The 25,214-nt window shown below is 61.9% G+C and overlaps 13 protein-coding genes across 13 annotated transcripts; 6 read left to right on the top strand and 7 right to left on the bottom strand.

Moving 5' to 3' along the window:
- Positions 1 to 317: 317 nt before the first annotated feature.
- RHTO_00608 (uncharacterized protein) lies at positions 318 to 1,795 on the bottom strand (the record flags this gene model as incomplete). The annotated part of the gene is made up of 2 exons (XM_016414292.1): positions 318 to 707; positions 929 to 1,795. 2 exons carry the CDS (start codon positions 1,793 to 1,795, stop codon positions 318 to 320), a joined length of 1,257 nt encoding a protein of 418 aa, XP_016277299.1.
- A 306-nt stretch (positions 1,796 to 2,101) lies between these two features.
- Positions 2,102 to 4,101, bottom strand: RHTO_00607 (WLM domain containing protein; the record flags this gene model as incomplete). The annotated part of the gene is made up of 7 exons (XM_016414291.1): positions 2,102 to 2,358; positions 2,445 to 3,073; positions 3,132 to 3,566; positions 3,635 to 3,688; positions 3,756 to 3,871; positions 3,932 to 3,985; positions 4,057 to 4,101. 7 exons carry the CDS (start codon positions 4,099 to 4,101, stop codon positions 2,102 to 2,104), a joined length of 1,590 nt encoding a protein of 529 aa, XP_016277298.1.
- Positions 4,102 to 4,821: 720 nt separating this feature from the next.
- Positions 4,822 to 6,125, top strand: RHTO_00606 (aldo-keto reductase; the record flags this gene model as incomplete). Its single annotated transcript, XM_016414290.1, has 6 exons — positions 4,822 to 5,113; positions 5,169 to 5,341; positions 5,406 to 5,565; positions 5,628 to 5,750; positions 5,807 to 5,907; positions 5,973 to 6,125. 6 exons carry the CDS (start codon positions 4,822 to 4,824, stop codon positions 6,123 to 6,125), a joined length of 1,002 nt encoding a protein of 333 aa, XP_016277297.1.
- Positions 6,126 to 6,329: 204 nt separating this feature from the next.
- On the bottom strand, positions 6,330 to 9,152 carry RHTO_00605 (Cohesin loading factor; the record flags this gene model as incomplete). Its single annotated transcript, XM_016414289.1, has 8 exons — positions 6,330 to 6,481; positions 6,564 to 6,714; positions 6,829 to 7,490; positions 7,551 to 7,647; positions 7,726 to 7,824; positions 7,911 to 8,510; positions 8,565 to 8,582; positions 8,661 to 9,152. The coding sequence occupies 8 exons, from the start codon at positions 9,150 to 9,152 to the stop codon at positions 6,330 to 6,332; spliced, it is 2,271 nt and encodes a 756-aa protein (XP_016277296.1).
- Positions 9,153 to 9,348: 196 nt separating this feature from the next.
- RHTO_00604 (uncharacterized protein) lies at positions 9,349 to 9,855 on the top strand (the record flags this gene model as incomplete). The annotated part of the gene is made up of 1 exon (XM_016414288.1): positions 9,349 to 9,855. One exon carries the CDS (start codon positions 9,349 to 9,351, stop codon positions 9,853 to 9,855), a length of 507 nt encoding a protein of 168 aa, XP_016277295.1.
- Positions 9,856 to 10,112: 257 nt separating this feature from the next.
- Positions 10,113 to 11,353, top strand: RHTO_00603 (WW domain-binding protein 4; the record flags this gene model as incomplete). The annotated part of the gene is made up of 3 exons (XM_016414287.1): positions 10,113 to 10,187; positions 10,259 to 10,393; positions 10,484 to 11,353. The coding sequence occupies 3 exons, from the start codon at positions 10,113 to 10,115 to the stop codon at positions 11,351 to 11,353; spliced, it is 1,080 nt and encodes a 359-aa protein (XP_016277294.1).
- Positions 11,354 to 11,634: 281 nt separating this feature from the next.
- On the top strand, positions 11,635 to 12,930 carry RHTO_00602 (aldo-keto reductase; the record flags this gene model as incomplete). The annotated part of the gene is made up of 8 exons (XM_016414286.1): positions 11,635 to 11,641; positions 11,703 to 11,847; positions 11,921 to 12,125; positions 12,188 to 12,304; positions 12,361 to 12,420; positions 12,476 to 12,548; positions 12,612 to 12,731; positions 12,785 to 12,930. 8 exons carry the CDS (start codon positions 11,635 to 11,637, stop codon positions 12,928 to 12,930), a joined length of 873 nt encoding a protein of 290 aa, XP_016277293.1.
- An 81-nt stretch (positions 12,931 to 13,011) lies between these two features.
- RHTO_00601 (peroxisomal biogenesis factor 3) lies at positions 13,012 to 15,302 on the bottom strand (the record flags this gene model as incomplete). Its single annotated transcript, XM_016414285.1, has 6 exons — positions 13,012 to 13,104; positions 13,171 to 13,567; positions 13,649 to 13,747; positions 13,855 to 14,227; positions 14,283 to 15,085; positions 15,145 to 15,302. The coding sequence occupies 6 exons, from the start codon at positions 15,300 to 15,302 to the stop codon at positions 13,012 to 13,014; spliced, it is 1,923 nt and encodes a 640-aa protein (XP_016277292.1).
- Positions 15,303 to 15,721: 419 nt separating this feature from the next.
- RHTO_00600 (uncharacterized protein) lies at positions 15,722 to 17,059 on the bottom strand (the record flags this gene model as incomplete). The annotated part of the gene is made up of 5 exons (XM_016414284.1): positions 15,722 to 15,986; positions 16,043 to 16,328; positions 16,395 to 16,445; positions 16,548 to 16,580; positions 16,996 to 17,059. 5 exons carry the CDS (start codon positions 17,057 to 17,059, stop codon positions 15,722 to 15,724), a joined length of 699 nt encoding a protein of 232 aa, XP_016277291.1.
- Positions 17,060 to 17,375: 316 nt separating this feature from the next.
- Positions 17,376 to 18,735, top strand: RHTO_00599 (uncharacterized protein; the record flags this gene model as incomplete). Its single annotated transcript, XM_016414283.1, has 4 exons — positions 17,376 to 17,522; positions 17,569 to 18,011; positions 18,111 to 18,578; positions 18,666 to 18,735. 4 exons carry the CDS (start codon positions 17,376 to 17,378, stop codon positions 18,733 to 18,735), a joined length of 1,128 nt encoding a protein of 375 aa, XP_016277290.1.
- A 410-nt stretch (positions 18,736 to 19,145) lies between these two features.
- RHTO_00598 (DUF544 family protein) lies at positions 19,146 to 21,376 on the top strand (the record flags this gene model as incomplete). Its single annotated transcript, XM_016414282.1, has 4 exons — positions 19,146 to 19,974; positions 20,033 to 20,569; positions 20,657 to 21,068; positions 21,124 to 21,376. 4 exons carry the CDS (start codon positions 19,146 to 19,148, stop codon positions 21,374 to 21,376), a joined length of 2,031 nt encoding a protein of 676 aa, XP_016277289.1.
- A 98-nt stretch (positions 21,377 to 21,474) lies between these two features.
- RHTO_00597 (MFS transporter) lies at positions 21,475 to 23,919 on the bottom strand (the record flags this gene model as incomplete). Its single annotated transcript, XM_016414281.1, has 13 exons — positions 21,475 to 21,593; positions 21,646 to 21,688; positions 21,749 to 21,813; positions 21,876 to 21,985; positions 22,084 to 22,299; positions 22,353 to 22,679; positions 22,758 to 22,830; positions 22,900 to 22,916; positions 22,998 to 23,114; positions 23,176 to 23,268; positions 23,347 to 23,429; positions 23,488 to 23,622; positions 23,692 to 23,919. 13 exons carry the CDS (start codon positions 23,917 to 23,919, stop codon positions 21,475 to 21,477), a joined length of 1,626 nt encoding a protein of 541 aa, XP_016277288.1.
- Positions 23,920 to 24,316: 397 nt separating this feature from the next.
- Positions 24,317 to 25,134, bottom strand: RHTO_00596 (uncharacterized protein; the record flags this gene model as incomplete). The annotated part of the gene is made up of 2 exons (XM_016414280.1): positions 24,317 to 24,463; positions 24,544 to 25,134. 2 exons carry the CDS (start codon positions 25,132 to 25,134, stop codon positions 24,317 to 24,319), a joined length of 738 nt encoding a protein of 245 aa, XP_016277287.1.
- Between the last annotated feature and the right edge of the window lie 80 nt (positions 25,135 to 25,214).

The raw sequence follows: 25,214 nt of genomic DNA, 5'->3' as shown, positions 1-25,214 counted from the left end.
TCGTCCGCTGTAAGAAACTCTCGAGTTGTTGCTTTTCCCGTCCCTTCCCTCTCCCAAAGCGTGAGAGCGTAAGAGGGTGCGAGTCGCGTGAGGCGAGAGGGGAGGGAACGGTCAGGAGAAGGGCGAAAGCGAGACGCATCGCATTGCGGTTATGTACGCTGGCTACATGCGTGCAGAGAAGGAAGAGGGAGGCAGGAAGCAAAAAGGAAGGAAGGAAGCGTATGATCCAGGCGATGGGTGCAGGAGGTCAGGAGAGCGAGGGCAAAGGCGCCGAGAAGAGAAGACGTTCTTCAAGACTGTAGGGGCAGTAGCGTCAGTCAGTCGCTCAACGCGAGAAGCGGAACAGAGGGGATGGCGTACCCCGCTCGCACTCCTTTGCGCGAAGTGCGCGGATCGGGGAAGCGTCCTGCAACCGCCTCTAGCATGACATCAGCTCCTCGTCCTTGCGTTTTTGTAGGGAATGTGATCGAAGAAGAGGGATGGAGACGCACCGGAGAGGAGACGGTGATTGCGAAGGTTGAAGGTGGCGCGTACGAGGGGATAGGCAAGTTCCTAGGCATTGATTTGCGCGAGCCGTAAGGCGGATAAAGTATCTCGGCATGCAAGCGAGGAACAAGCGGGGCGGCGACGAGGAACAGTCGTGCGCAGGGAGCCGTTAAGCGGCGGGAGGCGAGAATCGAGTCGACGACTGAAGCGGGAGTTGCAAGCTGTGAACGGCTTCGTGAGCATTCCCGAAGACGCGGCGTGTATGCGAGTGGAGAGACGCACTGCTGGGATCCTCAACGCCACCCCTCGCACTCCTCGCGCAGGCCGACTTCGCAGATCTCGCAGGTCAAAAGGTCGGCGACGTTCTGCATTCCGTCCGCGAACTGATCAGCTCCTCTTCGTACGAGATGATCGAAGCCGAGAGGCAGGGACGGCCACGCACATCGAACCCGCATGTCGCACACCTCCATTTCCTCGCTTTCGCCACCTCCTCGCCTCCCGCGGGCGACCCGCCGTCCTTCACCTCGCCCTTCCGGTTACGCACATCCTCCTTGTCAAGCAAATCGAGGAACGCCTCGCGCTCGTCGGACGAAAGGTCGAAGTAGTTGTCCGTCGAGAGGCGCGGGAGCCAGTCGGTCGAAGCAGCGTTGGCGGCGGCGACAGGACGGGCGGCGAGCTTCGACTTCTTTGCGGGCGGAGGGGAGAGCGAGGCGCGGTTGGCGTGCAGCTCGAGGCCGACCACGACGAGGTCCTTCGATTTGCCCTTGCCCTTGCCTTTGACGTCCTTCTTCGGCTCGGCGACGACGCGCTCGTCCTCGGTCCAGTCGATCTCGTCATCTTCCCCTTCGTCGTCCGGGGGCTTGACGACCTTGGCCTTCCCCTTGCCCTTGCCCTTCTCAGCCTTCGCAACAGGATCGACCTTCCCAGCCCTCTCCCTCTCCTCCGCCTCTTCCTCCTCCTCAATCTCCTCCAGCAACTCCCTATGCTTCTCCTTCTCCTTAGCCTTGAGCGCAGCCTTCGCTTTCGCAGCATACGTCTCAGGCTCCTTCCTCGGCCTCCCGCGCTTCTTCACCTCCTTCTCTTCCTTCCCCTCCTCATCCGTCGAAACACGCTTGACACCTTTATCGCTCCTCGTCTTACGAGGCTTCTTCTTCGGCACTTCCGCCTCGTCGTCGTCGTCGTCGGAAGGAGGTCGGACAGTCTTCGGTTTGGCTTTCGACGTCGATGTCGAGGTCGAACCGGGAGGAGGAGAGCGAGAGAGCGGACGGATGTGGTTCTTGGCGGCTGACGAGTCGTAGAAGAACTTCATTGGCGAGCGGTGGGCGGAAGTCGAGGCTGAAGAGGCGGTGGGTTTCTTGCGAGTGGGCGGCTCGAGATGTGCGAGCGACGTTAGCGTGCGTCGAGGAGCATGACCGGCGAAGCGAGGAAAGGAAACACAGAACAAGAGCGAGAACGAGATAGTAGGACCCGAGAGACCGAGAGCGACTGAACGAAAGGTGGCGGTTCCTCCGAAGAACAGGCATTGCGAAAGAAGAAGAGGGCATACACAACATTCCAACAACACACGAGAGAGCGGCGAAGGCGGGACGAGAGCGAGAGAAGTAGGAAGGGGGGATCAAGGCAGAGGAGCGGAAACGAGGCGACCCACCTCGTCGCTGCTGTCGCGCTTCTTGCGCTTGGAGGACGCAATGACGGAGGCAGCGTCGTCGTCGTCAGCGTCGTCGTCGTCAGCGTCGTCGTCGTCCGTCGGAGGAGTGACTGCCCGAGTCTTGCCCTTGGACTTGCTTGAGGCGCGACTCGTTGCGGGTGTCGAAGACGAGTCGTCCTCGTCAGACGAATCGCTGATCGAGATGGCCGAGGCGGCGCGCTTGCCTGCGACCTCACGAACGTCAGCAACGACTCAGGGTCACCGACGAGCTCACCGACGAGCCCGGTCGATTAGTATCCTCGCGACGTACCCTTACCCTTCTTCTCTCCGCCCATCCACTCCGGCATCGGCATGTAAGCGACTCGAACCTTCTTTCCAGCGCCCTCCTCGACGTCGTGCGCTCCATTGATGTCCGCCTCAATCCAGGCGCGCTCCTCAGGCGTCAAGTCGTCCGGCAAGTCGAAGTCGTTTGCGCGGGCCTTCGAGCTGGGCGCTTTGGCGCGAGGTGTGGGCGAGGGGGCCTTGCGCTTGGCTCCGGCCGACGAGGTGGACGCCTTGCCCTTGCCCTTGCTCGACGAGGCGCCGTTGATGTCGGGCTTGACGTCCGGCTTGACATCCTCCTCATCATCGGCAAACGTCTCGCGCCAGGTCCTCATGTCCTCCTCCAAGAAGCGCTTCTCGTCCTCCTCAAGCTTGACCTCGTTCGCATCGAGCTCCGTCTCCCACTCCTCCCCCTCTCCCTCAGGCTCGAACCCTTCCGCGTCTTCCCACTCGTCGTCCTCCTCGTCTTTGACCTTGACCTTCTTCTTGTCCGGCGAGTTGGGCATGGGATCGCCGCGAGCGCGTGCTTCGGCGGCTTTCGCGCGCTTCTCGGCGGCGAGACGTGCTTCGGCTGCGGCGGCGCGGGCTTCGACCGCGCCCTTGGCCTGCGCGCGGCGCCTGCAGGAACAGCAAACGTCACCGGAAGACCAGGATTGCTAGTTGAACACGAGCGCACCTGAACGAGCTCATCTCGGGATCCTCGCTCAAGACCTGGCCCTCTCCCCCGAACGCGCCCTTGCGCTTGACCCGTCCCCCAGGCTTGGCCGGAATCGCCGTCTGCCTCCCCGTGGTACCAAGCTTGACCGCGCTGCCCCTCGCCCTGCTCGGACCCGCCTGGACCGCCCTCCTCCTCCTCCTCGGCGAGCGCTTGTTCGCTCCACCACACGCGAACGTCGGCTCGTCCTCCGCCGCAAAAGGCGTCTCCGCATCCGGATAGACGAGCGAGCGACCCGACGACCAGAACCCGTCGCCGTAGTACTTCTGCGCGCGGAGTTGGCTGACGGCGGCGCGGATTTGCTTGTTGACTTTTTGGAAGGACCAGCTGTGGTTCATTTCGCGGATGTGGGCGAGCTCGTGGCACATGACGTAGAGGAGGAACTGGTATGGGGCGCTGCAAGATGGTATCAGGGTTAGCTGGGTTTCGGAGGACCTGTTGAATGGGAACGCTCGATAACGCACAAGCTCCCGTCCCGCCTCCTCAGCACGATCTCGATGACCTCTCCGGCATTCCAGCTGCGAGTACGGAAGACCCTTAGTACCGCATGATTCGGGCGAAAGAAGAAGACAGGCGCGGACGCACTTCCTCCCTGCGAATGTCGGGTTCCATTCGTGTTCGACGAGCGAGTTGACACCGAAGCCCCACTCCTTCATGATCGGCTTGAACTGCGCGGCGAGAGCTTCGAGAATCTTGAGGGCCTGGCGAAGGGGAGATGTCAACTTCGCAGGGTCGGCGGAAGCGAGAAGAGGTCAACACACCGTGTCGCTGTCGGACAGCCCCTCCATGACGCGAATGAAGGTTATGTTGTCATTCTGAGCGAGTCGCAGATCGTCCGAAGTCAGCGCGGCGCGGTCGAGCCACCAAACTGAAGGAAAGGACGCACCGGATTCGCCCTCTTCCCGTTGAAGCGCTTGTGTCCGACCGGCATCCTGTCTCCTTATAAGTCTGCGCAGCTTCCAGATAACCCTGCAAGCCCGCCGAGCCGTGTGGCGCGGGTTGGTACTGATGAAGTCGCAAGTGGTGGTGGGGAGTCGCGGGCGGTGGCTGGAGCTGTGCGAGCGTGAGGCGCGTCGCGAGGGCCTGTGTAAGTAGCTAGCAAGCTGCACGAGAGCGGAGCAGGGCTACTAGGCGTTGGGCAAGGAGGAAGACTTTGACATCTCCGATGTAATCAGCTGAATACAACTCGGTTCGTATTGCTCTGGATTACAACCCTCGGCGCCTTTCTTCGTTCGCTCCACTCACGCCTCTCCTGCTCTGGCGATGCGCTGCGGTGTCCCAAGTCTCTGCCTGCACACTGTGTCCCCGGCTGCGGATGACAGCTGTCCGCCTTCGACTCTCGCTCCACTCTCCACCTCCTCAAAGACGACGTCCTTCGCTCACTAGCAGGACCCATCGATGGAGGAGTCTTCGCTTAACTGGCGGGGTCCGGCGGAGGTCTGCACGCCCCTCAGATCGCTCACAGCCGCGCCGATGAAAGAGCCGAATTCGACCTCCACCTCCTCCTCCTCACCTCCTCCTCCACTCGCTCGTCACTCGTCCAGCTCGCTGGTATCAGGGCGACTTCTGCTCTCTGCTCTGCTTTCTCGCTCTCTCTCTACTCTCTTCCCACACACACACACACACGCACATCCCACTTTCACTCGACAAGATGGTTCGCACCGTTCAGCTCTCTTCCTCCGTCGCCATCCCGCAACTCGGCTATGGCGCCATGGGTCTTTCGCAAGGCTACGGCAAGGCAGACGACGACACCTCCCGCGAGACTCTGCGCCACGCCATCAAGATCGGGTACAACCTCTGGAACACGGCGACGGTTTACGGGCCTGACCAGCACAACGAGAAGCTCCTCGGCTCGGTTCTGCGCGAAGGCGACAACCGCTCGAAGGTCATCGTCACGACCAAGTGGGGAGTGAAGTGGGAGAACGGAGACTTGGTGACGGACGGTACGTTTCCCTTCTCCTTCGCTCGCCCGAGGCGCGACTGACTCCGCTTCCACAGGTTCTCCCGAGTTCGCTCGCCAGTGCATCGACCAGTCCATCAAGAACCTCGGCTCGGCACCCGACATGTGGCTGCTCCACCGTATCGACAAGAAGATCCCGGTCGAGGAGAGTGTCAAGGCGATGGAGGAGGCTCGCCAGGCGGGCAAGTGCACGTACATCGGCCTGTCCGCAGTACGTCTAAATTACGCTTTGTCTTGCGTGAATGCGCGCTGACCCTCGAGGGCGCCGAACGCAGATGTCGGCCAACACGCTTCGCCGCGCCGCTAAAGTCGCCAAGATCGACTTTGTCGAAATGGAGTTCAGTCCGTTCGAGACAGGCATCGAAAACTCGGGCGTCATCGATGCGTGCAAGGAGCTAGGCGTCAAGATCTTTGCATACTCGCCTCTCGGTCACGGTGCGTTCGAAATTGCTTCTCTCGCGGCGCTGAGCTCAGAGCTAATCGGGTCGAAGGGACAGGTTTCCTCACTGGACGCTTTCGTAGCTTCGAGGATGTCCTGAAGGACGGCGACATGCGCGGTTCGGGCACCTTCCCGCGCTTCAACAAGGAAGTCTGGGACCACAACTTCAAGCTCGTCGAGGGTGCGTCTGGCGTCGAGGTGTTGACGGCGACTGTGCTGACTTGCAGTCCGTGCCAGCGCTCGAAAAGATCGCGGAGAAGAAGGGCTGCAAGGCGAGCCAACTCGCTCTCGCGTGGGCCATGCAGGTCCACGGCGATTTGATCATCCCCATTCCAGGCGTGCGTACCGATCTCTCCTCCTGCCACAAAGGATCCCAAGCTAATGCTCGTCCTCAACTCCGCAGACCAAGTCAGTCAAATACCTCGAGGAGAACTTTGCGGCCAACGATGTAATCCTCTCGCAAGTCGAGATGGACGAGATCCGCAAGGTGATCAAAGAGAACCCGATCAAGGGCGCTCAGTACGGGGAGAAGTTTCAGGCGCTGATGGACGAGTAGGCAGCAGCGTTAGGGGTTTGGGAAAGCCAGGCGAGGAGGACGCTCCGGTCAAAACGGATGTCCGACAGGGGCAGGAGGACTGTCAATAGGAGCTCTCGCAAGTTGTGAATCAGCCAACCCTCGCGGGAGCAGCAGCGGCGAGATGAGCGACGATGCTCAAGTCTTGCTCCGACCCCTTCTGCGTTTCAAGCTGTCCACCTAAGCCTACGCCTCCATCTTGACAACGCGCTCCTGCGCAGCCGCCGCCTCGTCCCGCTCAAGCATCTTGCGGCACGCCTCGTTGACCCGTTCCTGCGCGACGAGCTTCTGCCGCCCTTCGTCCGTCTTCTGGAGCGACGAGTCGGAGCGGTAGCTTTCTGTGTGAGCCGCAAAGAAGTCGAATCAGCATTCCTGCGCTCCAATGTGCAGAGTAGCCGAGGAAGCGGAGCGGCAACGCACCAAGCAACCTCTCGCCCAACCACAACCCAAGCCGGGCGTTCCCCACGACGACGGGCGGCGAGCCGGGCGCATCGGGAAAGGTGTATGAGCGGTTGGTCGCCGAGCCCATCGATTGCGCGAGCTTGAGAGCTGAGATGAGCATCTTCTGCGCCTGCGGACGATGGAAGAGAACACGTGAGTTCGACTCGTCGCTTCATCAACGGAGCATAGCCAACAAGCAATGGCAGCGTGTCGACGGTTTCCGTGCCACAAGAGTCGCACTCACCTCTCCCTCCCTCGTCCAGAGGAATACATTCGCCAACAACGCCAACACGCCGACCCTGACATGATTCGCCTGCATCTGGTTCGCCAGTGCCAGAGCAGCCGAGAGTGCCGCCTTTGACGCGGTGATGGAGGGAACTGTGAGTGCTTGAGTGAGCGAGTGAATCAGGCGGGACTGGGCGGAGGAGGTGGAGGATGGTTCGGAGGCGGTGAGTGCGCGGATGAGGGTGTCGGTCGGAGTTGTCACTGGCGCCGAAGGAGTAGGATTGGACAAGCGAAGGAGGAGGAGCGAAAGCATAGCGACAGTCTTGAGGTGCTCGGCGATCCCTCCCTCCTTCCCCTCCTTCCTGCGCTTCTCGCACGCAAAGAGGACCGCCTCAAGCGCCTCTTCGGCCTCTTTCTCGTCCTCTCCTCCCTTCGCAGCACGCGCAAGCCGCACCTGCGCCCACCCAAAGACGATCTTGAGCGCCGCCTCGGAGGTCGTCCAGCTCGAAGGGTTGTAGGCGCGCAAAGTCGAGAGTGCGGAAGTGAGGTGCGTCTCGGCGGCGGTGTAGGACGAGCGCATGGTGCCGAGGGAGGCGAGGAGGAGGTGGAAGTGGACTTGGAGCGAGGCGACGGCGTGAAGGCTCTGCGAAGCGAAGGCGAGCGAGGTGACTGGCTGAGTGGCTGTCGGGGGCGGAGGATCAGTCAGCGAGTACGAGAGGCGAGACTGGCTGCTGCGCGCACCTTCGCGCGCTCCGAGCTTGCTCTGTGCAATCCGCACACCTTCTTCCGCGAAAAGCCCGGAACGAGGCGATTTGCCGAGCGGGTCGAGGTGGATGGCCTGTACATGAGCCGGATCGAAGCAGCCTCGTCAGCAGTCCGCAGCGGGTTTCGGAAGCAGCAGGTAGAACCCACGTACCGCACTGGCGAGAAACGCAAAGGTATACAGCGTCGGATGAGGCGGGATGCGAAAGGCCATCGAGCTGGCAGATTCATCGCCGTTTGTTGAGAAAGCAGTCTGTGCGAAGCACAAGACGTCCAGTTATCAGTACCGCAGCGGGAGAAGGCGCCCGAGCGCTCGAAGCGGTTGACCATGAAACGCACCTGCACCGCATCGCTCTCCATCTCCGCCTGTTCCACCTGCGCATCCAACAACTTATGCGTGCTCTTCAAAACCTCCTTCGCCTCCTTCGCCTCACCCATCTGGCTCTTCCACAAGCAGTACAAGAGACGGTACAGGACCTTGACTGTACGTGGCCATTGCTCCGTCGAGGAGTCGGAGTCGCCTCCGAGCGTGGAGAAGAGGGACGAAAGGATCGAGCCGGCGCGGGAGTAGTCGGATGGAGAGTGGACGAGGAGGAGTTGCGCTTCGGCGAGGAGCGCGAGGACGCGGATCGAGTTGTCGCCGCGTTGGGTGGCGAGCTCTTGCACGCTCTGCCAGGCTTGAACCTTCTCTTGCCATGTCGCGGTCGTGTTCGTTGAGACTACGGCATCGATACCGGCTGTCGGGAGGTTGACGACGAAGGACTGGAGGGCATAGTGAGCTGCGGCGGTAGAGGCGGGCGACGTAGGCGAGAGGGCGGGCAGGGTGGACAAGAGGCGGCGAAGGTTCGTGCGGATGTACTTGGAGGGCTTGCCGGTGAGGATGGCGAGGCGCAGGTGGAGAAGCGTGAGGGGAAGGGTGAAAGGCTTGAGCGAGGGGTGCTGCGAGATGGGCAAGGTCAGCTTGCAATCTTTCGAGAATGGCAAGCTACGCACGCTCTCGGAGATGGCGAGCTGTGCGATCGAGCACGCTCTAGATCAGTTTCTGGCTCGGCAAGATGTCGACACTGAACAAGCGACTCTTCGACGTACCGCCCTCGTGATCGCCTTCTCCGCCTCCGAAGCAACCTGCTTCTCGTTCCCCGATCCCTCATACGTATCAACGAGCGTCTCAGCGAGCATGGCATTAGCCCTCAACTCGACCCTCCCTCCGCTCCATTCGCTCGCTCCGGCCGTCAACGTCACCGCCGCTCGGAGGAGGACGATGGCAGAGGTCGTGTAGTGGACGTAGGCGGACCACGTGGCTGTGTAGCGGGCTTGGGAAGAGGCGGACGAGGAGGAAGGGCGTTTCGAGAGGTGTGGGAGAAGAGAAGCCGCTGAGGCGCGGAGGGACGTCGCGAGCGCGAAGAGCGCGACGGGAGCCGGCAAGTTCGACAGCTGCACTGGTGTCTGAGCAGTCGCATGCGCACTGAACGCGCTGTGTGCTGCTGCGTCGATGTCGAGTAAGGCAGAGTGCGAGTCGAGCTTGCGCTTCTTGGTGGGCGAAGGGTGGTCATTGGATGGCCTGTAGCTGCCGTTCTCCATATCGTACGCGTGCAGCTGGCCCGTCTAGCGGCGGAGCGAGGTGGTCGAGTGAGATGTCAAAGTGAACGAGTCGCTCAGCTCGCGACGGTGTCCTCGACTCGCGCTGGAACGGTTTTGGACGTGCTAGAACCACTCTGAGTGAGTCCCAGTACTAGTCGCAGACGCGCAATCCGCTCACCGTACGCTCGTTAGACAGATGTCGTCCCTCTCCGACCTCGACTTCCTCAACCAGACGCTCGCTACACGTTCTAGCGGGACGAACGGCTCGTCAACAGACGTAACAGCGTCTACAACAACCTCTCAAGCTGGCTCCATTCCTCCCGCGGCGACTCGACCAACAGACGCCTCTCCCCCCACTTCCTCCTCAACGAGAGACGCCTCCATCTCCTCCCTCCTCGCAACTCTACACTCCGCCCAATCCGCAGCAACACGACTAAGCACTTTAGTCCCCGATCTCGAAGACGGCGCCGCAGAAGGAGGCGGAGAGGGCGAGGAGATGGACGAGCAAGCGTTGAATGCGATGCTTGAGCGGCTTGATGAGGCAGAAGGAGCGGCGGACGACCTCGAGGGACGACTGGACGGGCTGATTAGTAACCTTGATCAGCTGCTTGGGGCGCTTGGAGCGGTGGGCGAGCAGGAAAGGGGTGGTGAGGCGGATTCGAGCGGGTCTGCAGAGGCGAAGGAGCCCGGGAAGCGGGAATGAAGGGCGGTAGACTCTGCTGTTGTATTTATAGACTGCGTTGACGCCTCGAATGACCCCATCGAAGGTTGTTGTTGCCTTCATCGCCGCAAGAAACCACTCTCTCCCTCGTCCCGTTCACTCCGGCATACTCCACCTCGGCTAGGCGCCCTGCAACCGCTTGCACTTGCTCCAACGAGTCTCACAATCCCTCGACCGAGTCCCCTCGCACTCCCACCTGCTCACTCTTCCTCCACCCCTCGCCTCTCCGCCAGACGACCATGGCCGACTACTGGGTCTCGCGGGACAAGTACTTTTGCAAATACTGCAAGATCTACATTGCCGACGACAAGCCCGTTCGTCGCCATCCCTTCCTCCCCTTCCCCTCCTTTCCCCTGCTGACTTGCTCTTCCTCCCTGGGTGACAGTCCCGCATTCACCACGAGACCGGTCTGCGGCACAAAGGGAACTATGAGCGCTATATCCGGGATATCTACAAGAAGGGGATGCAGGAGAAGAAGGATCGGAGGGAGGAGGCGGAGGAGGTTGCGAGGGTTGAGGCGGTGAGTTGGCCCGTGTCTCTCAGGATCTCGGTTCTTTCCTGCTGTCGGAGGAAGAGAAGCTGATCTCCACTGTGGATGGTTGACTCGCAGGCCGCGGCAGCAGCCATGGGTCTCCCTCCCCCCGCTCCCGCTCCTACCGCCTCCTCCTCGAAACCCAAACCCGCCGCTTCAGGCCCCCCAGACCCCTACACAAACTACACCACTGCCTCCTCACTCGGCATCAAAGACGAGGAAGCCGAGAGGGAGGCGGAGATGCGCGCTTTGAGGCAGAAGGAGGGGAGGATTGGGGAGTGGGAGAGGGTGGTTAAGCCGAGTTCGACGTATGTGGAGCAGGGGAAGGGGAAGGCGAGGGAGAGGGAGGAGGGGCTGGTCGGACGGCCGGTGTTGGGAGGACAGGCTGGAGGATCGGTCAAGCGTGAGGACGGAGAGGACGTCAAGCCTGATCCCACTGCTGCAAACGGCGTGGCGGGCTCGTCGACCACCTCCGCACGAAATGGAGACGACGAGGAGGAAGACGAGGCGTCGAATCCGATCGGAGCAGCGAAGAAGCGCGGCTTCCTGACCGAAAAGACGCTCGCGGACGACGACGACGACCCGCTCGCCTCGCTCGCGCCAATCAAGCTCAAGAAGCGGCGGTTGACGGTCAAGGAGCAGCAGGCGGAGGAAGAGGCGCGATTGGAGAAGGAGCGGGAGAAGGAGGAGGCGCGGAAGCTGGCGAGAGAAAGTGGGGCGAAGGGCGGGTGGCAGCAGGTTGATCTTGCGCAAGAGGGCGACGAGGAGTTCGACCCGCTCGCGGACATCGTGGCGCAGAAGGAGGAGGAGGAGCGGAGGAAGCGGGAGGAGGAAGAGGCGGAGGAGCGGCGGCGCAAGGAGGAGCTGGAGGAGGACAAGCCCAAGGTGTCGACTTCCGGGTTCAAGAAGCGCAAGATGGCGGGCGCGGCGGCGGCTAGGAAGAGGTAGATCGCGGTAGAAGCGTTGCACGCAGTCGTTTACACCCCCTTTGACGAGATGCCAGCGAGACTCATCTCCTCCTCTTCCGCCTCCATCCTTCTCTCTCCTCCCTCCATCTCCGCCTTCTTCGTTCTTCGCTTGTCGAGTTATTTCGCTCGCTGTCGACGTCGCTTCCACGCAGCTGAGTAAGCACGATCGGCCGCTCCCCTCCACCTCCGTCACTGCCTCGCCTCGGACCCGCTCTCGCTCCTTCGCCCTCCTCACACCCCTTCGCAGGACAAACAGACAACATGGGTGGTGCGCAGACATCCTAAGTATTCGATCTAGCCACCACTGACATCCCATCCCACCCTCGCAGCCGAACACGCCGTCGCATCTCCCTTCACCCTCGCCTCGTCCGTCAAGCTCCGCAATGGCGCTCAGATGCCCCGCCTGGGCTTTGGCGTCTTCCAGTCGACCAACGCAAAGGCTTCCACTGCCCACGCACTCGCGATGGGCTACCGGTGCGCCTCCCTCTCCTCCTCGACTTGCTCACCTCCACTTCGACCCGCGGACGCTGACACGCTCGCTCGACAGCCACATCGACTCTGCGCGCTACTACCACAACGAAGAGGAAGTCTGCGCCGCGGTGCAGAAGTTCTCGGGCGGGAACTTGCCGAACGAAGGGACGGGCAAGGTTTGGCTCACGACAAAGGTGATGGGCCAGGAGCACGGGACGGACAAGACCAACAGGGCGGTTGATGAGAGTGTTGCGATCGCCAAGAAGTATGGGTTGACTTGGGTGCGTTTCGGAGGTCCTTTTACTCCTCTTCCCGGCTCGCGTTGACGCAGGGACGCTCGCAGGACCTCTTCCTCCTCCACGACCCGACGGCCGGCAAGCAGAAGCGTCTCGAGGCATGGAAGGTGCTCATCGAGAAGCGCGACCAGGGATTGATCAAGTCCATCGGCGTCTCCAACTTTGTGCGTCCCTTCGGTTCTCTCCGATCCAACGTAGGCTAACGCGAGCGCGCACGCAGGGCGTCAATCACCTCGAGCAAATCAAAGAAGCGGGACTCGAGACGCCCGAAGTCAACCAAGTTTGTCCTCACCTGTTCTTTCCCCTCTCGCCTCGCTGATCATCCCGCCGCGCAGATCGAGCTCCACCCCTTCCTCCAGCAACGCGACATCGTCGAATACTGCGAAAAGGAAGGGATCGTCGTCGAAGGTCCGTCCTTTCCCCTCCCTCTGCCTTTCTCTGACTGAAACAGTGTCCGTCGACCTCGCACAGCCTACTGCCCAATCCTCCGCGGCAAACGCTTCGACGACCCTACCCTCGTCGAACTCTCACAGAAACACTCCGTCACGGTCCCACAGATCCTGATCCGTTGGAGCTTGCAAAAAGGCTTCGGTCCGTGCCATTCCCTCCTTTGCCACTTTCCGAGCTGACGAGGTTTGGTACAGTCCCCCTGCCGAAGAGCGACACACCCGGTCGCATCCAAGCCAATGCGGATTTGTGGGACTTTGAGCTCGATGAGGCGGACATGAAGCAGATGGAGAAGCTCGACGAGGGATACGCGGTGAGTTGGAACCCGGTGAACGTCGAGTAGACTCGCCTCGCTGCGAGATGGAAACGAAGAAGCAGTATTCGTGTTTCTACAGGATGCGATGCAGAGAGGGGAAAGAAGGGGCTACAGCACACAACTCGCACGGAGGTTGTCCCTGTCCCAGCTGCCGTAAAGCACCGCCGCAAACTCGCGCAGTTCTCGGACATCTTCGAGGGCCTGGCTCAACGAGCGAGTCAGTCTTTGATCGAGGTCAAAGACGCGAGAGAGAGAGCGCAAACGCACCTCGACCCACTCGTTCCCATTCAGCCCACTCGCGAGCACCGCACCTCCCGCCTCCCCCTTGGCAGCCGACAACCTCGTCAAAACCGGCAACAAACTCGCCAGTCTCGCCTGTTTCTCCGTCACATCCTCAAACCTCGCTCCCCTCTCTCCTCCACCCGACCGGAAAGCGACTTCGACTTTCTCGAGTGCGAGGGAGAAGAGTTTGTCCAACGAGAGAGCGCGCACGAGAGCGGCGTCGGGGGAGTCGAGCGCGTCGGAGGTTTCGTTCAGGAGGGAGCGGAGGGAGGGGGTTATCGGATCCGCGATTGCGGCGGAGGAAGAGGGACTGTAGGACCCGCCGGCGATGAGGGTTTGGATCTCGAGGTCTTGCGTTGGCGGGTGCAGCGCGGGGGAGAAGCTGTGGACGTCGAGGGTTCCGCACATCGTCAGCGGGCTGTCTTTCGCAAGCAGCCAGTGAAAGGGAGTGAGGCGAACGCACTCGAAGAGCTTGCCGTCCGCATCCTGCTCGATCCGCCGCCGAATCTGTGCGAATAACGCCCCGAGCTCGCCATACACAAGCGGGGTCTTGAGTCCCATCCTGCGCGCACTCGAAAGCGTCAGTCGCTGCACGCCGCCACCGAAGACTAGACCTGCAGCCCATATGAAATGACTGAAGAGTCGTGTCGAATCGAGTGAGCGACTTACGGCCCAACAACCTCCTCCACCGCCTGCTCAACCCTCCTATACACGACCTTCCACCCCTCATGCAACAGCCACCAACTAAACGTGAGGTACTTCCTCTCGACGTCCTTCCGCTCCTCTGCGGGGGTGGGAGGGAGAGACTTGGCCGCGTAGAGTGCGGATTCGAGGTCGTCGTCTTGCGTTGCTGAGTCGTCCAGCGCGGGAGGCGGGGACTCGGGGAGAAGGTGGGCGGAGGAAGAAGGAGAGGGAGAACGAGGCGGGAGGGCGGAGAGGAGCGATTCGACGTATGCTGATCGGCCGAGGAGGGCGAGTTGGACGTGTGTCTGGAGTGAGAGGAGGACGAGGAGGTAGATTGAGGTGAAGAGGCGGGTGAAGGCTGCGCGTAGACACAGGTTAGCGGGGAGGTGGAGAGAGGGAGAGAAGGGACGGACAGAGGAGCTTGATCGAGTTCCACAACTCGGCTTTGGTCTTCTCCGGCTGCGCAGGCTTCGACGCCTCCACCAGCTCCTGTTTGTCCTCCTCCTGCACACCGTTCAACTCGACCTTTTTCTCCGTCTCGCCCGTCTCGCCCGTCTCGCCCTCCACATCCGCCGCCGCAGCGCCATCAACCTCATACCCCTTCTCCTCCCGCTTCTCCTCCTCCTCCACAGCATGTCCATTCGCCACTTTTTGCTCTCCCTCCCCTTCGCGCTCCTCCACGGCAGCTTCCGCGTGCTCCGTCCCATCGCGCTTCACCACCTCGGCCCAACTCGTGCCCATCTCCCCTCCCTCCTGCTCTCGCGGGGGAAGGGAATCGACGTCGGCCGGTTCAGCTGCTTGAGGTGGAGAGGGCGAACGAGGTTGGAAGACTGGTGCGGAGGGGTTGAGCGAGGCGCTGGCGAGTGCGTGGTTGTTGGGCATGGGAAGGAGGGGAGAGTGAAGCGGTTGGCCGATTGGACCGGGAGGTTGTGCCGCATCGCCATTCGGTTGCGCCTCCTTCTTGTTCGCAGCCTCCTCAGCCTCACTGCTAGCCCGCTCTTCCTCCGCAGCAACCCGCTTCTCCTCCTCCTCCCTTTTCCTCCGCTCCTCCTCTTCCCGCGCGCGTTCCTCCCTCTCCCTCCTCGCCCTCTCCCCCAAAACCCCCGTCAACCCCTCCACATCCATCTCCTCCGCTACTCCCGCCGCCAAAGTCGGCAAGAGCGCAAGGACGGTAAACTGCGAGTCTTGGATATTGAGGTTGAAGCGGCGTGCTAGACTATCTCCCACGCATCAGTATCTCCCCTCATACCCGTCGGTGGGTGGAACGTAACGCACTCCTCCCTCCCCCATCCCTCCCTCCGTCCCCTCTCCGCGCCCTCCAAAACCCTCCCCAAAGCCCACTTCCCCGCGAGGTAGGCGCTCCCGAGTGTTGCGGCGGTGTAGGCGAGGCCGCGTCGGCGGGACGAGATGAAGGTTGAGAGGGAGGAGAACATGCGAGTGGGGAGTGAGCGGCGCGCGCGCGAGTGGAGTGGAGGGTGGAGCTTGTCGGTCGGTACTAGCACTGCGAGCTTCGAGGGCCAGCTGAGGGCGCACACAGCGAGCTAAGGGAGATGTCGAGGCGAGAGCGAAGTCCGGCAACTCCTCGACCAAGCCGGTCTCAGTCTCCTTCCCAACGACCCACAGAGAGGGTTTGTAACTCGGTGACTTGGATTGACTAGGAACCGCAGAACGAGAGACTAGAGGAAGTGAGAGAAGGGGGGAGGGAGAGGGGGGACACTACGCGAGACCGAGACGGGGGCAGACAGACACAGAGAGAGAGGTTTGGAAACGGCGTCAAGAGAAACGTCCGCTTGATCTTGAGAGAGGAATTAAGGAGAGACTAGACTTGTTGAGGGTTCGAGGGAGGAGGCGCCTAGGCGGCAAGGGCGACAACAGCGCCAACGACGACGGCAACGACCGCCCCGACCTTGTTCTCGACCGCACCGCTCGAGGGCTTGCTCGACTGACTCGGGGCCGAGCCAGACGCCGTGTTGGAGGGCATCGACGCCGACGACGACGAGGCCTTGGACGCGGACGACATGGACGACGCAGACGACTGGACGGACGAGGCGGCGGACGAGGCGCTGGTCGAGACGGACGAAGCGGCCGACGACGCAGCCGAGGAGGCCGAGCCGGTCCTGCGTATCGAGCGTTAGCGAGGCGTTCAGATAGAATGGCTTGTCGCGCGACTCACGACGACTGGACGAGACTAGTCGACGACGGAGTCGACTGTCCATTCGTCGCCGATCCCGACGACGCAAGGCCACTCGATCCCTGCGCATTCAAGCACCCACTCGCGCCCTGGTTGATCGTGACAGGCGCCGTAGCAGCCGTCGCGCCGGTCGAGTCGGTGATGGTGAGGGTGATCGAGGTCCCGGCGGGGATGTTGACGGTCCAGGTGTACTGAGTGTCCGAGGTGGGCTGCTGGTCGAGCGTCGCGAGGGGCGCGGCCGAGAGTTGGCCGCCTGGGAGGACGCGGACTGCGCGAGCGGGACGGAGAGGGGGTCAGTGCGGCGGAGGTGTTTGAGAAGGAGCAAGGGACGCACCGAAGTACGGAGCCTGTCCACCGCCCCAGGTGACGAGGTACGGCTGGCACTCTGCGCGCGACAAAGAGGAGCGGTCAGGGCGGGGGCAAGCGCAAGAGAGGCGGGACGGGCGAGAAGCGCCCACGCATACGCTCGAGGGGGGATCGTACGTACGGAAGAGCGCGGTAGGGGTGTTGATGAGGAGGCCTGTCAGTTTGTAGCCGTTTGGGCAGCGGCGAGAGCGCAGCGGGAGGAAGAGGTGTGGGCGAACGTGGGTCAGTTCCATCGTCCTCCCTGGTCAAACCAGATGCTGAACATCCGCATCGGGTCCTGATAAGCCCCTCGAGTCCGTGAGCGTCACAAGCGAGCCGCAAGAGCGAGTGGGAAAGCGAACGATCCGTCTTGGAATACCGAGGAGCCTTCGAGCCCGTGTTGAGCGACCCGTCCTCCGCCGCCGTCATCCGCACGAGGCTCGCTCGACATGTCCAGGCTCGAACAGTCCTCTATCACCCATCTGAGCAAGGTCGCACGCCCGCGCGAGGAGTGCAGCGCGCAGAGCAAGCCACGAAGCGGAGATTGTGGGGCTCGCACGAAGCGCAGGAGAGAGGGAGGCGGGACGCACTGGACTGGGCGAGTGCCGAGCCTGCTGCTGCGACGAGTGCGGCGACGGTGGTGGTGATGCGCATGTTGAGACGGAGTGTGGGAAGGTGAGGAGGAGGAGAAGGGGAAGAGGAGTCCCTCGTCATTTGTCTCGGTTTGTAGTCGATTACAGTTTGAATACAAACGGGTTTGTATTGCTGCAGCGGACTCCGCGCGACCCGCTCCTTGACCCTTGACCTCGACGCTTCACTTCCGCTCGTCTCGCCTGCCGCTGGCGAAGGCTCTTTCCCACACTGGCTTCCAACTACTGAGCTTGTCCCGCCCTCGTCCGAACTCCCTGCTTGTCCTCTTCTCCGTTCTCACGGCTCGCGCACGCCTCGTCTGCGCTCGCAGTGCCTCGCGATGGGTTCGAGGGATGTCTTGCCCGCGCGCCGGACGTCGGGATGGGCGGAGCGACCCTGCAGCGGTTGTTGGCGGGTGAGGCGAGACGCTTCTCCTGCCTCAGACGCTTTTCACGGCGTGGTACGGCGCCCAGATGGCGAGGTAGCGGTATGTCGATGTAGCTAGTACTTGGTCCATTGCTCGGGCTGCCCAGTCTAAGGCGCGACGTGCGCGGACGGCTCAGCAAACGGCTTCTCCTCCTCGCTCCTCTCCTCCTTCGCTCGACAACCTTCCCAGATTCATCGCTCTCCACGCCCACACGCGTCGCGCACACGCCAAACACGGCAACGGTCTCGGCGGCACTTCGCCGAGCGCATCGACACCTCCTCTTCGCGTCTCACGGGCCTCCTGCCAATTCACCCATCCAAATCCTCCGACTCTCGCTCCTTCTCTCTCTTCTCCTCACTCGCTGTCTTCTTGCTCCCCCTCTCGCGCACACCAGATCAAGAATAAGCGACACAGGATGCCTGCCTCGACTACCCTCGCCTCGACCGCCCTCGCCCTCCTCGTCGCCGCTCGCGCTGTCCTCGCAGCGACTTCGATCCAGTCGCCGGCGCTGTACCAGTGCACGCCTGCTGCGTTCCAGTACGAGTGCGAGTACGTGCACGATCTCTTTGTCTCGCGGAACGGGCGAGCGAGGTCGGGAGGGAGGGACCCGCTCAGGCCTCGCAGACAGATACTGACGCCCCCTCGCAGTGCGCCTCCCTGCACCGTCGTTGCCCGCCCCTCGAACGACCCCACCTCGATGATCGGCGAAATCGGCACGGTGAACGACGCGTCAGGTTCGATCTCGTGGCGCCCTACCGTTGCGGCAGGCCAGCAAGTCACGGTCTACATCACCGACAACAACGGCGCGGTCGGTAACAACTCTCCTACGACTGTTGCGGCTGGGACGTCCGACTCGTGCCTTTCGGGAGGCGCGGCTTCGTCAGGCGCAGGAGCGGCTTCGTCCGCGTCGTCGGGCGCAACCTCGGCTGCTTCGTCCGCCCACTCCTCCGCCTCGGGTGCCGCGGCGAGCGTCTCGTCGTCCCTCGCGAGCGCTACCTCGTCCCTCTCGAGCCGCGTCGACTCGGCTGTCGCGTCCGCCTCGAGTGCCGCCGCGAGCGCCTCGAGCCAGGCTGTCTCGACTGGCGCGGCGTTGAGCTCGTCTGCTTCGTCGGCTGCGTGAGTGCGATTTCCTACGACTGGTTCAGTTGAGCCCTTTGCTGGTGACGAGGAAAGACTGATTTCGCTTGAGGACTTCGTCCGCAGTGCCAGCGCCTCGGCCAGCGCCGACAAGGGCTCGGGCGCCGCCTCGATCGCCATCAACGGGTACGCCTGATCCCTGCTTCCTTCTCACAGCCCGTCGCAGACCGCTGACGGGACGATGTGGGAAACCAGCGCACTCCTCGTCGTCGCAGCTCTCGCCGTCGCTCGTCTCTCGTAGACGCCCTCCCCGACGCCAAGAAGCACAACTGCGTAGAGTCAAAGCCATGGACTATCGCTCGCCAGAAGAAGTACCCCTCACTCCCCTCGCCTAATCCCCTTACCTCCTTCGCCTTCACTCGATGGACTCGCTCGTTTCCCACTGGTTTCTGCTAGCCGTTCACTTTCATTCGTCGTCTTTATGTCTCTGCAGTTGCAACTCGTTCCTTTTTCCCCCCGGTCGTTGCGGTTCGCATCAAGCGTCGAGTTGCGTTGCCGCCGTTGTCGTTCCCTCGCTTCGCACGGTCTGCGCCGTTCCTCCTACACATGCTTAGCTCTGTCGAAGCATCGTCGGAACCGCAAAGAGTCGCACGAAGCCCTCCTCGGCCGACACCCACCTCTCCTCGTCCTCCTCTCGTCCTTTCCCTCCCTCACCTCACACTCATGTCCTCCCCTTCCTCTCAGCAACCTCTGTCCGCCCCTCTAGCCCCATCTGAGTCCGCAGCGCCCCCTCCCAATCCGCACGACGTCTCTCCCACTCATACCGACCCCACACCGCCTCCTTCGACTGATGAAGCCGCTCCGAGCGAACACGGCTCCGTAGGAGCGCTAGACGGTGCGAGGGAGGGTGGGAATGGTCCTGTCTGGCGATCGGAGGGGCGACAGGATACGGTGAGCGAGGGACGGGGTGTGAGGACGGAGAAGGAGGAGGAGGTTGGGGTGAGGAACGAGGTTGGCGAGGGAGAGACTGGAGAGACGCAGGCGATCTCAGAGAGGACGGAGGGAGCTGAAGAACGGGGGCAGCAGCCAATCGTCAAGGGAGTGGCTGGACCCGCTTTTCCTCCCGCTCTTCCTCCTCGCGAATCGGCTCAACCTCCGCCAACTTCTCCTGAAGACCTCGCCCGGCAACTCGCCGACTTCTCCATCCCTTCCTCTACTCCTTCCTCCTCACAGCCGGCCGAGCCGCAGACGCAAGAAGAACCCGAGGAAGAATGGCTCCTCAAGTCCATTCTGTGGCCGCCTTTGCCGCCTCCGCCTTCTGCTGCCGGACAAGACGGACGGGAGGTTGTACGAGAGGAGTTTGAGACGGATGACAATCTGCGGGTCAAGGTCATTTGCCAGAATGCGAACGGGCCTTGCTCGCTCATCGCTCTGTGTGCGTTCGGGAGGTCTCTTGGCGAGGCGACTTTATGCTAATGCTTGTTCCCGCGCAGGCAACATCCTCATCCTGCGGAACGACCTCCACATCGCCGGCCGAACAAGCGTCACCTACTCGCACCTCTCGAACCTACTCGCCGACTACTTCCTCCGCGTCACCTCGTCTCCCTCCTCAAATCCCTCTTCGCCTTCCACCGAGTTATCCCTCACGGCCGCACTCTCGATCCTCCCGCAGACTCGGTACGGGTTGAACTTGAACCCTCGATTCGACCGAATCGACGGGTTCTCTACCTCCACCTCCTCCTCGGCGTCAGGGAAAGGCGAACTCGCTCTCTTCGCACTAGCAGATATACCCCTTCTGCACGGCTGGCTGGCCGACCCCTCCGATCCCGAGACCTACGACGTACTCGTCGGCTCAGAGGGCTGCAGGGACTACGACACGGCGATGGAGTGGGTGGTCGAGGGGAGCGAGGTAGCTGGTGGAGCGGAGAAGTTGCAGTTGAGGGAGGAGGAGATGAGTGAGGAGGAGATGGTGAAGGAGGTTGAGAGGCGGAGTGGGTGGAGCGAGGAGCAGGAGAAGAAGGTTCGGAGAGGTGAGTGGCACGCCTCGGTCTCGTCTCGCTCTCGGCGACGAGTTTCAAGACAACACCTGACTGTACTGCCGTGTTCGACGCCCACAGCCCACCTGATCAACACCTTCCTCTTCGCGACCTCGACCCAACTCAGCTACCCTGGACTCTCAGCCCTCTGCCAGTCCCCCTCGCTCCTCCCACCCTCCGGCCTAGCCGCTCTCTTCCGCAACTCCCACCTCTCAGTCCTCTACCGCCGTCCGTCCGTCCCCTCCACCCCCTCTTCGCCCACCTTCGAAGGACCCGAACTCTTCACGCTCGTTACGGATGCGGCGTTCGCGAGTGAAGAGGGTATCGTGTGGGAGAGTCTGGGGGATACGAATGGCGAGGCGAGCGAGTTTTATGATGCGGCGTTGAGGAGGTCGAGCGTTAGAGGAGGGGATTGGGTTGGAGGCGGCGCGAGAGGCCAAAGGAGGGAGAGGGAGCCGGTGGTGCAGCACGAGGGGGTGGAGAATCCTGCAGAGTGCGTCAAATTTCGTTCATTCTGCACTCGGTGCTGACAGCAAGTTTGTCGACAGTATCGCGCTCGCTCAGCAACTCCAGGCCGAGGAAGACGCCTACGAGCGGCATCTCGTCGAGCAGCAACGCCACGAAGACCGCCATCGTCAGCAGCAAGAACCGGCAGCACCGCCTCCACGTCGGGACGAGCGGGTCGAAGCACAGGGACGGACGAGCGGCGCGGGCGCTGGTGCGGCAAAGGCGTCGAAGAGGTTGAGCAAGATGGCTGGCGGAGGTGGGAAGGGCGAGAAGGAGAAGTGTGTCGTCATGTAGAATGTCAGGAGTGTCGATAGAAGGTTTCGTTGCCCACGAGCTCGAGGACAAGGGAAGAGGCCAGTATCTGTTTCAAGCAAAGTCTAGCTACAACGCGTCTAATGCATCGTCCACCTGCTCCACCTCCTGATCCTGCGTCCGGCGAGGTAAAAGACGAACGGGATGAAGGACATGAGGAGCGCGAGGCCGGCGAGGAGCGAGAGAGCCCAGTGGCGGTCTGCGTGAACATGTGTCAGCTTGTGAGCCGAGGGAAAGGGAGGTGAGCGTACCTAGGCGGTGGTACATTGGGCGAGTAAAGAGGACCGAGGCGCCCTGCGAATGGCGAAGGAGGTCAGCACGGTGAGAAGGTTGAAAGTCGTGACCCGATCGCACGGCGACTGGGTAGCGAAGAAAAGTTGTCGCCGACATCGCACTAGCTGCCGCATGACCGTATGAGTCTGCGAAGGCGAAATGTGAGCGTTCGTGAACGGGCTGCGAGGCGAAGAGACGGAGAGCGCACCGATCAAGTACTGATACGTCGAGATGAAGCAGGAGAGGATGCCGAATCCGAAGAGCGCTTGTGCTCCGTACGAGCCAAAGACAGAGACGCTTTGATAGCAGACCCAGGCACTGCGAGAGATCAAGTGTCAGTGGACCGCTCCGTGCATTCGAAGGTTGCAACCCGCTCTTCGTGCGACCACAACCGAGAGCGAATGCGAGCAACTCACTTCCATGCCAACCCCGCCGGCACCGCCCAAGTCCCGACCATCGCAACCCTCAACCTAACTTCCGGCTCGACTTCGTCTAAGCCCTTCTTCCAGGCTTGTTCGAGTCCGCGGCGGTAGTCCCACAGCATGAGTGGGGCGCACGCGCCGCAGAGGACGACTCCGACGGTGCCGAGGATGCCGGCGGAGAGGTTGTAGGGGACGAAGATGAGCGGGTAGCTGCGAGGAGATCGTCAGTTAGGTCAAAGGATGAAGTTCGTGTGAGTACGCACGCGACGAGCGAGCCGAATAGGACGATGTACACGAGAGTCAAGTAGGCGAGGAAGCAAACGACAATCGGCTCTTCGACGAGCATCACAAACGGCCTCGCGAGGGTCTTGAGGAAGTCGACACGGTACGGGATATGCTGGCGCTTGTGCTCGAGTGCGGTGAGGTAGCGAGAGTCTCGAGTACGTTCGCGGATTGCTGTGCGAGAGGGGGGTGAGCGAGCGCAGCGGGTGAGGAGGGCGGTCTGCGTATCTGCGGCCTTCCAGCCAAGCAGAGTTGGCGGGTACGTCTCGGGCAGGAGTAAGAACGTAATGACCAAGAGCGAGCCGGCCCTGCGCATCAAGGCCGTGCGACAGGAGCGTCAGCTGGTGATTTTTGACGAGCTGAAGCGCGCCTAAAGGCCGACGCACCACGCCGCCTGTATCCAGTCCGTCCATCGGTAGGTCAACGTGCTCTGCGCGACCCAGCCGCTGATGACAGGACCTGCGAAGGACGGCGTCAATATCCGTCGACTCAGCGGGGCATGCCCTCGTCGAGAGAAGGGGAACGCACCGAGACAAGGTCCGAAGCTGCAAGTTGTCGACAGTATCGATCAGTCAGCCGCGCCCTCGATGGGGACGCCAGCAGGCGAAAGCAAGTGGACGACGCACAAGCCCGCGACCGCAAACAACGGAAACGTCCAGCTCCTCTCTTCCCTGTCCCACAAGTCGCCCATCGCGGCACCTGCATTCGAGAGCGGAGTCGTTGCGAAGCAGCCGGCGAGGAAGCTGTTTCGCCGAAAAGGTGAGCGAGAGAAGCTGGGAGCGAGGGTTGATGGAAGGGACGAACCGGAGGACGCAGCGCGACCAGATTGTGTGGGTTTGCGCGACGCCGATCTCAAGTAAGCACACGGCGAGAAGCGAGATGAGGTAGATGGGGTTGCTGCGAGTTTCCAAAGTACACCAGAGATTCAGCTTGACGTCCGCAGAGAATAAGCTGACGCGCTGATTCGCGGCGTACCGGCCTGCGAGCTCCGACAGAGGCGCCATGATAGGCGCGGCAACGCCAAAGCCGGTCAAGAACAGCGCCGTGTCGAGGTCCGCCTGGTCAATCTCCCCAAATTAGCGAGATCTTCCTACGAAGCGAGAGAAGAGAACGCACGATCGTCTCGCTCACCTTTAAGTCCGCAGTCGCCTTCTTCGCGACCAAGGCGTTCATTGAGCTGGCGGAGCCAACGAAGAGGACGAGGAGGGAGAGGAGGAAGGTCGTGAAGACGCGGGTGCGGAGGGGCCAGTCCTGCGTTGCGTAAACGATTCCGCCGTCAGTGCTCGAATCCTGGATCGTACAGAGAGGAGCTGACCGCACCTGCGGGTTGAGCGGATCGGAAGGCGTCGAGAAGGCAACGACGAATTGGCCCTGTCCATCCTGCCCAGCCTTGACCGCCTTCGGACCACTCGCACTCCCTTCGCCGTCTGCTTCCCTGCTCGGCTGGTCCAACTCCGACCTCCCACGTCCTCCGAAGGGGTCCGGAGTGTCGCGGATGTAGAGTGAGTAGTGCGTCTTGAGGCGGCGGCGGAGGCGGAGGGACTGCATAGCTCCGAGAGGTCAACAAGTCCGGGTCGCTTCGGGTTGGGAGCGAGTGAAGGAAGGAGCGAGCGAAGGGGAGGAAGCAGCGCAGTCCGCAGGAGGCATCGCATGAGTGCATGAAGCGAGCGCGGGACCGAGTGGACCGACCGGACCGTCTCCATTGGCTCCTGACGCTGCTGCTGAGCAGTACGGGGGCACAGGCGAAGAGAGCGAGAGCAGCGAGGTCGAAGGAAGAGAACGCAAGCAAGTTGAGAAGGCGGAGCCTAGCAGGAAGCGAGAAGCGAGGTTGGGAGGAGCACAGGATTCGCGAGTCTACCGTGCGAGCGTGTCAGGACGTTGAGCAGCTTTTGGGCAAACGGGCGAGGCTCGAGGAGGACGATGGAAAAGCGCACTCGTTACACCCTCATCGCTTGTCCAACGGGGCCGTTCCTTCTCCAGCACGCACATACTTCCTCCCCCGTTCCCGCAAGCTTCGAAAGTTCTTGACGATCACATTGGCGAGCGATGGGGACAGGCGGAGGGAGACGAGGATTCGAAGCGGGAGGAGGGCCTGCGTGAGGAGGTTCATCGAAATGAGCACACGTCGGAAGATCTCCCAACACAGCTCAGGGGGAGGAAATCGACACGCACCTTTACGAGCAGGTAAGACGCTGCCGCGTTCGCCACGTCTCCCGACACTCGCAACCGTTCTGGCGAGACGTCTTGAAGCATCGCATCGCCCACCTGTGCGTCCTTCTCCCTTGCGCGCCGCTCCTCTCTCTCTTCTTGCGTCTCCTTCGCCCAGCCGAACCAGCCATACCGCCGCCCAACCCGCTCAGCCTTCTTCTCCGACTCGACCAACCACTCTTTCGCCGTCGTTCTCCAGCCTGATCGCTCCCCTTCCGCCTCGCTCGTTTCGTCGACGACCCTCGCCACGATTGCCCCACCTACGCCTAGCCACTTGAGCAGCGCAAAGAGGCCGACGAGCGGTACGAGGGCTGTGAGTTCATGCAGGATGACGAAGGAGATGAGAAGGGAAGGCGGGTCGACGTGCGGGTATGACTGGCGCAACCGGGCCATGTAGGGTGCGAGCCAGGTCGCGCGAGACTGTTGTGCGGGTGTGTTGGTCGAGGCGAGTCGAGGACGCGGATGAGGAAGAGCGAGGAGTGGACGCGGCGCTCGAAGCGGTGTGCGCTGAAGTAGAGCGTGTCTGTACGGTGTATTCGAGGCTCGTAGCATCATCCTGCAAACACTTAGCCAGACTGAGCCAGCTTGGTCGGAAGCGAACCCTTCTCTCGCTTCATCAACTCGCTCGACGACCG

The sequence above is a fragment of the Rhodotorula toruloides genome, assembly GCF_000320785.1.
Source record: "Rhodotorula toruloides NP11 unplaced genomic scaffold Scaffold1, whole genome shotgun sequence".
Lineage (NCBI taxonomy): Eukaryota > Fungi > Basidiomycota > Microbotryomycetes > Sporidiobolales > Sporidiobolaceae > Rhodotorula > Rhodotorula toruloides.
Note: the sequence above shows the minus strand (reverse complement) of the source record. Positions and strands in the feature narration are given on the sequence as shown.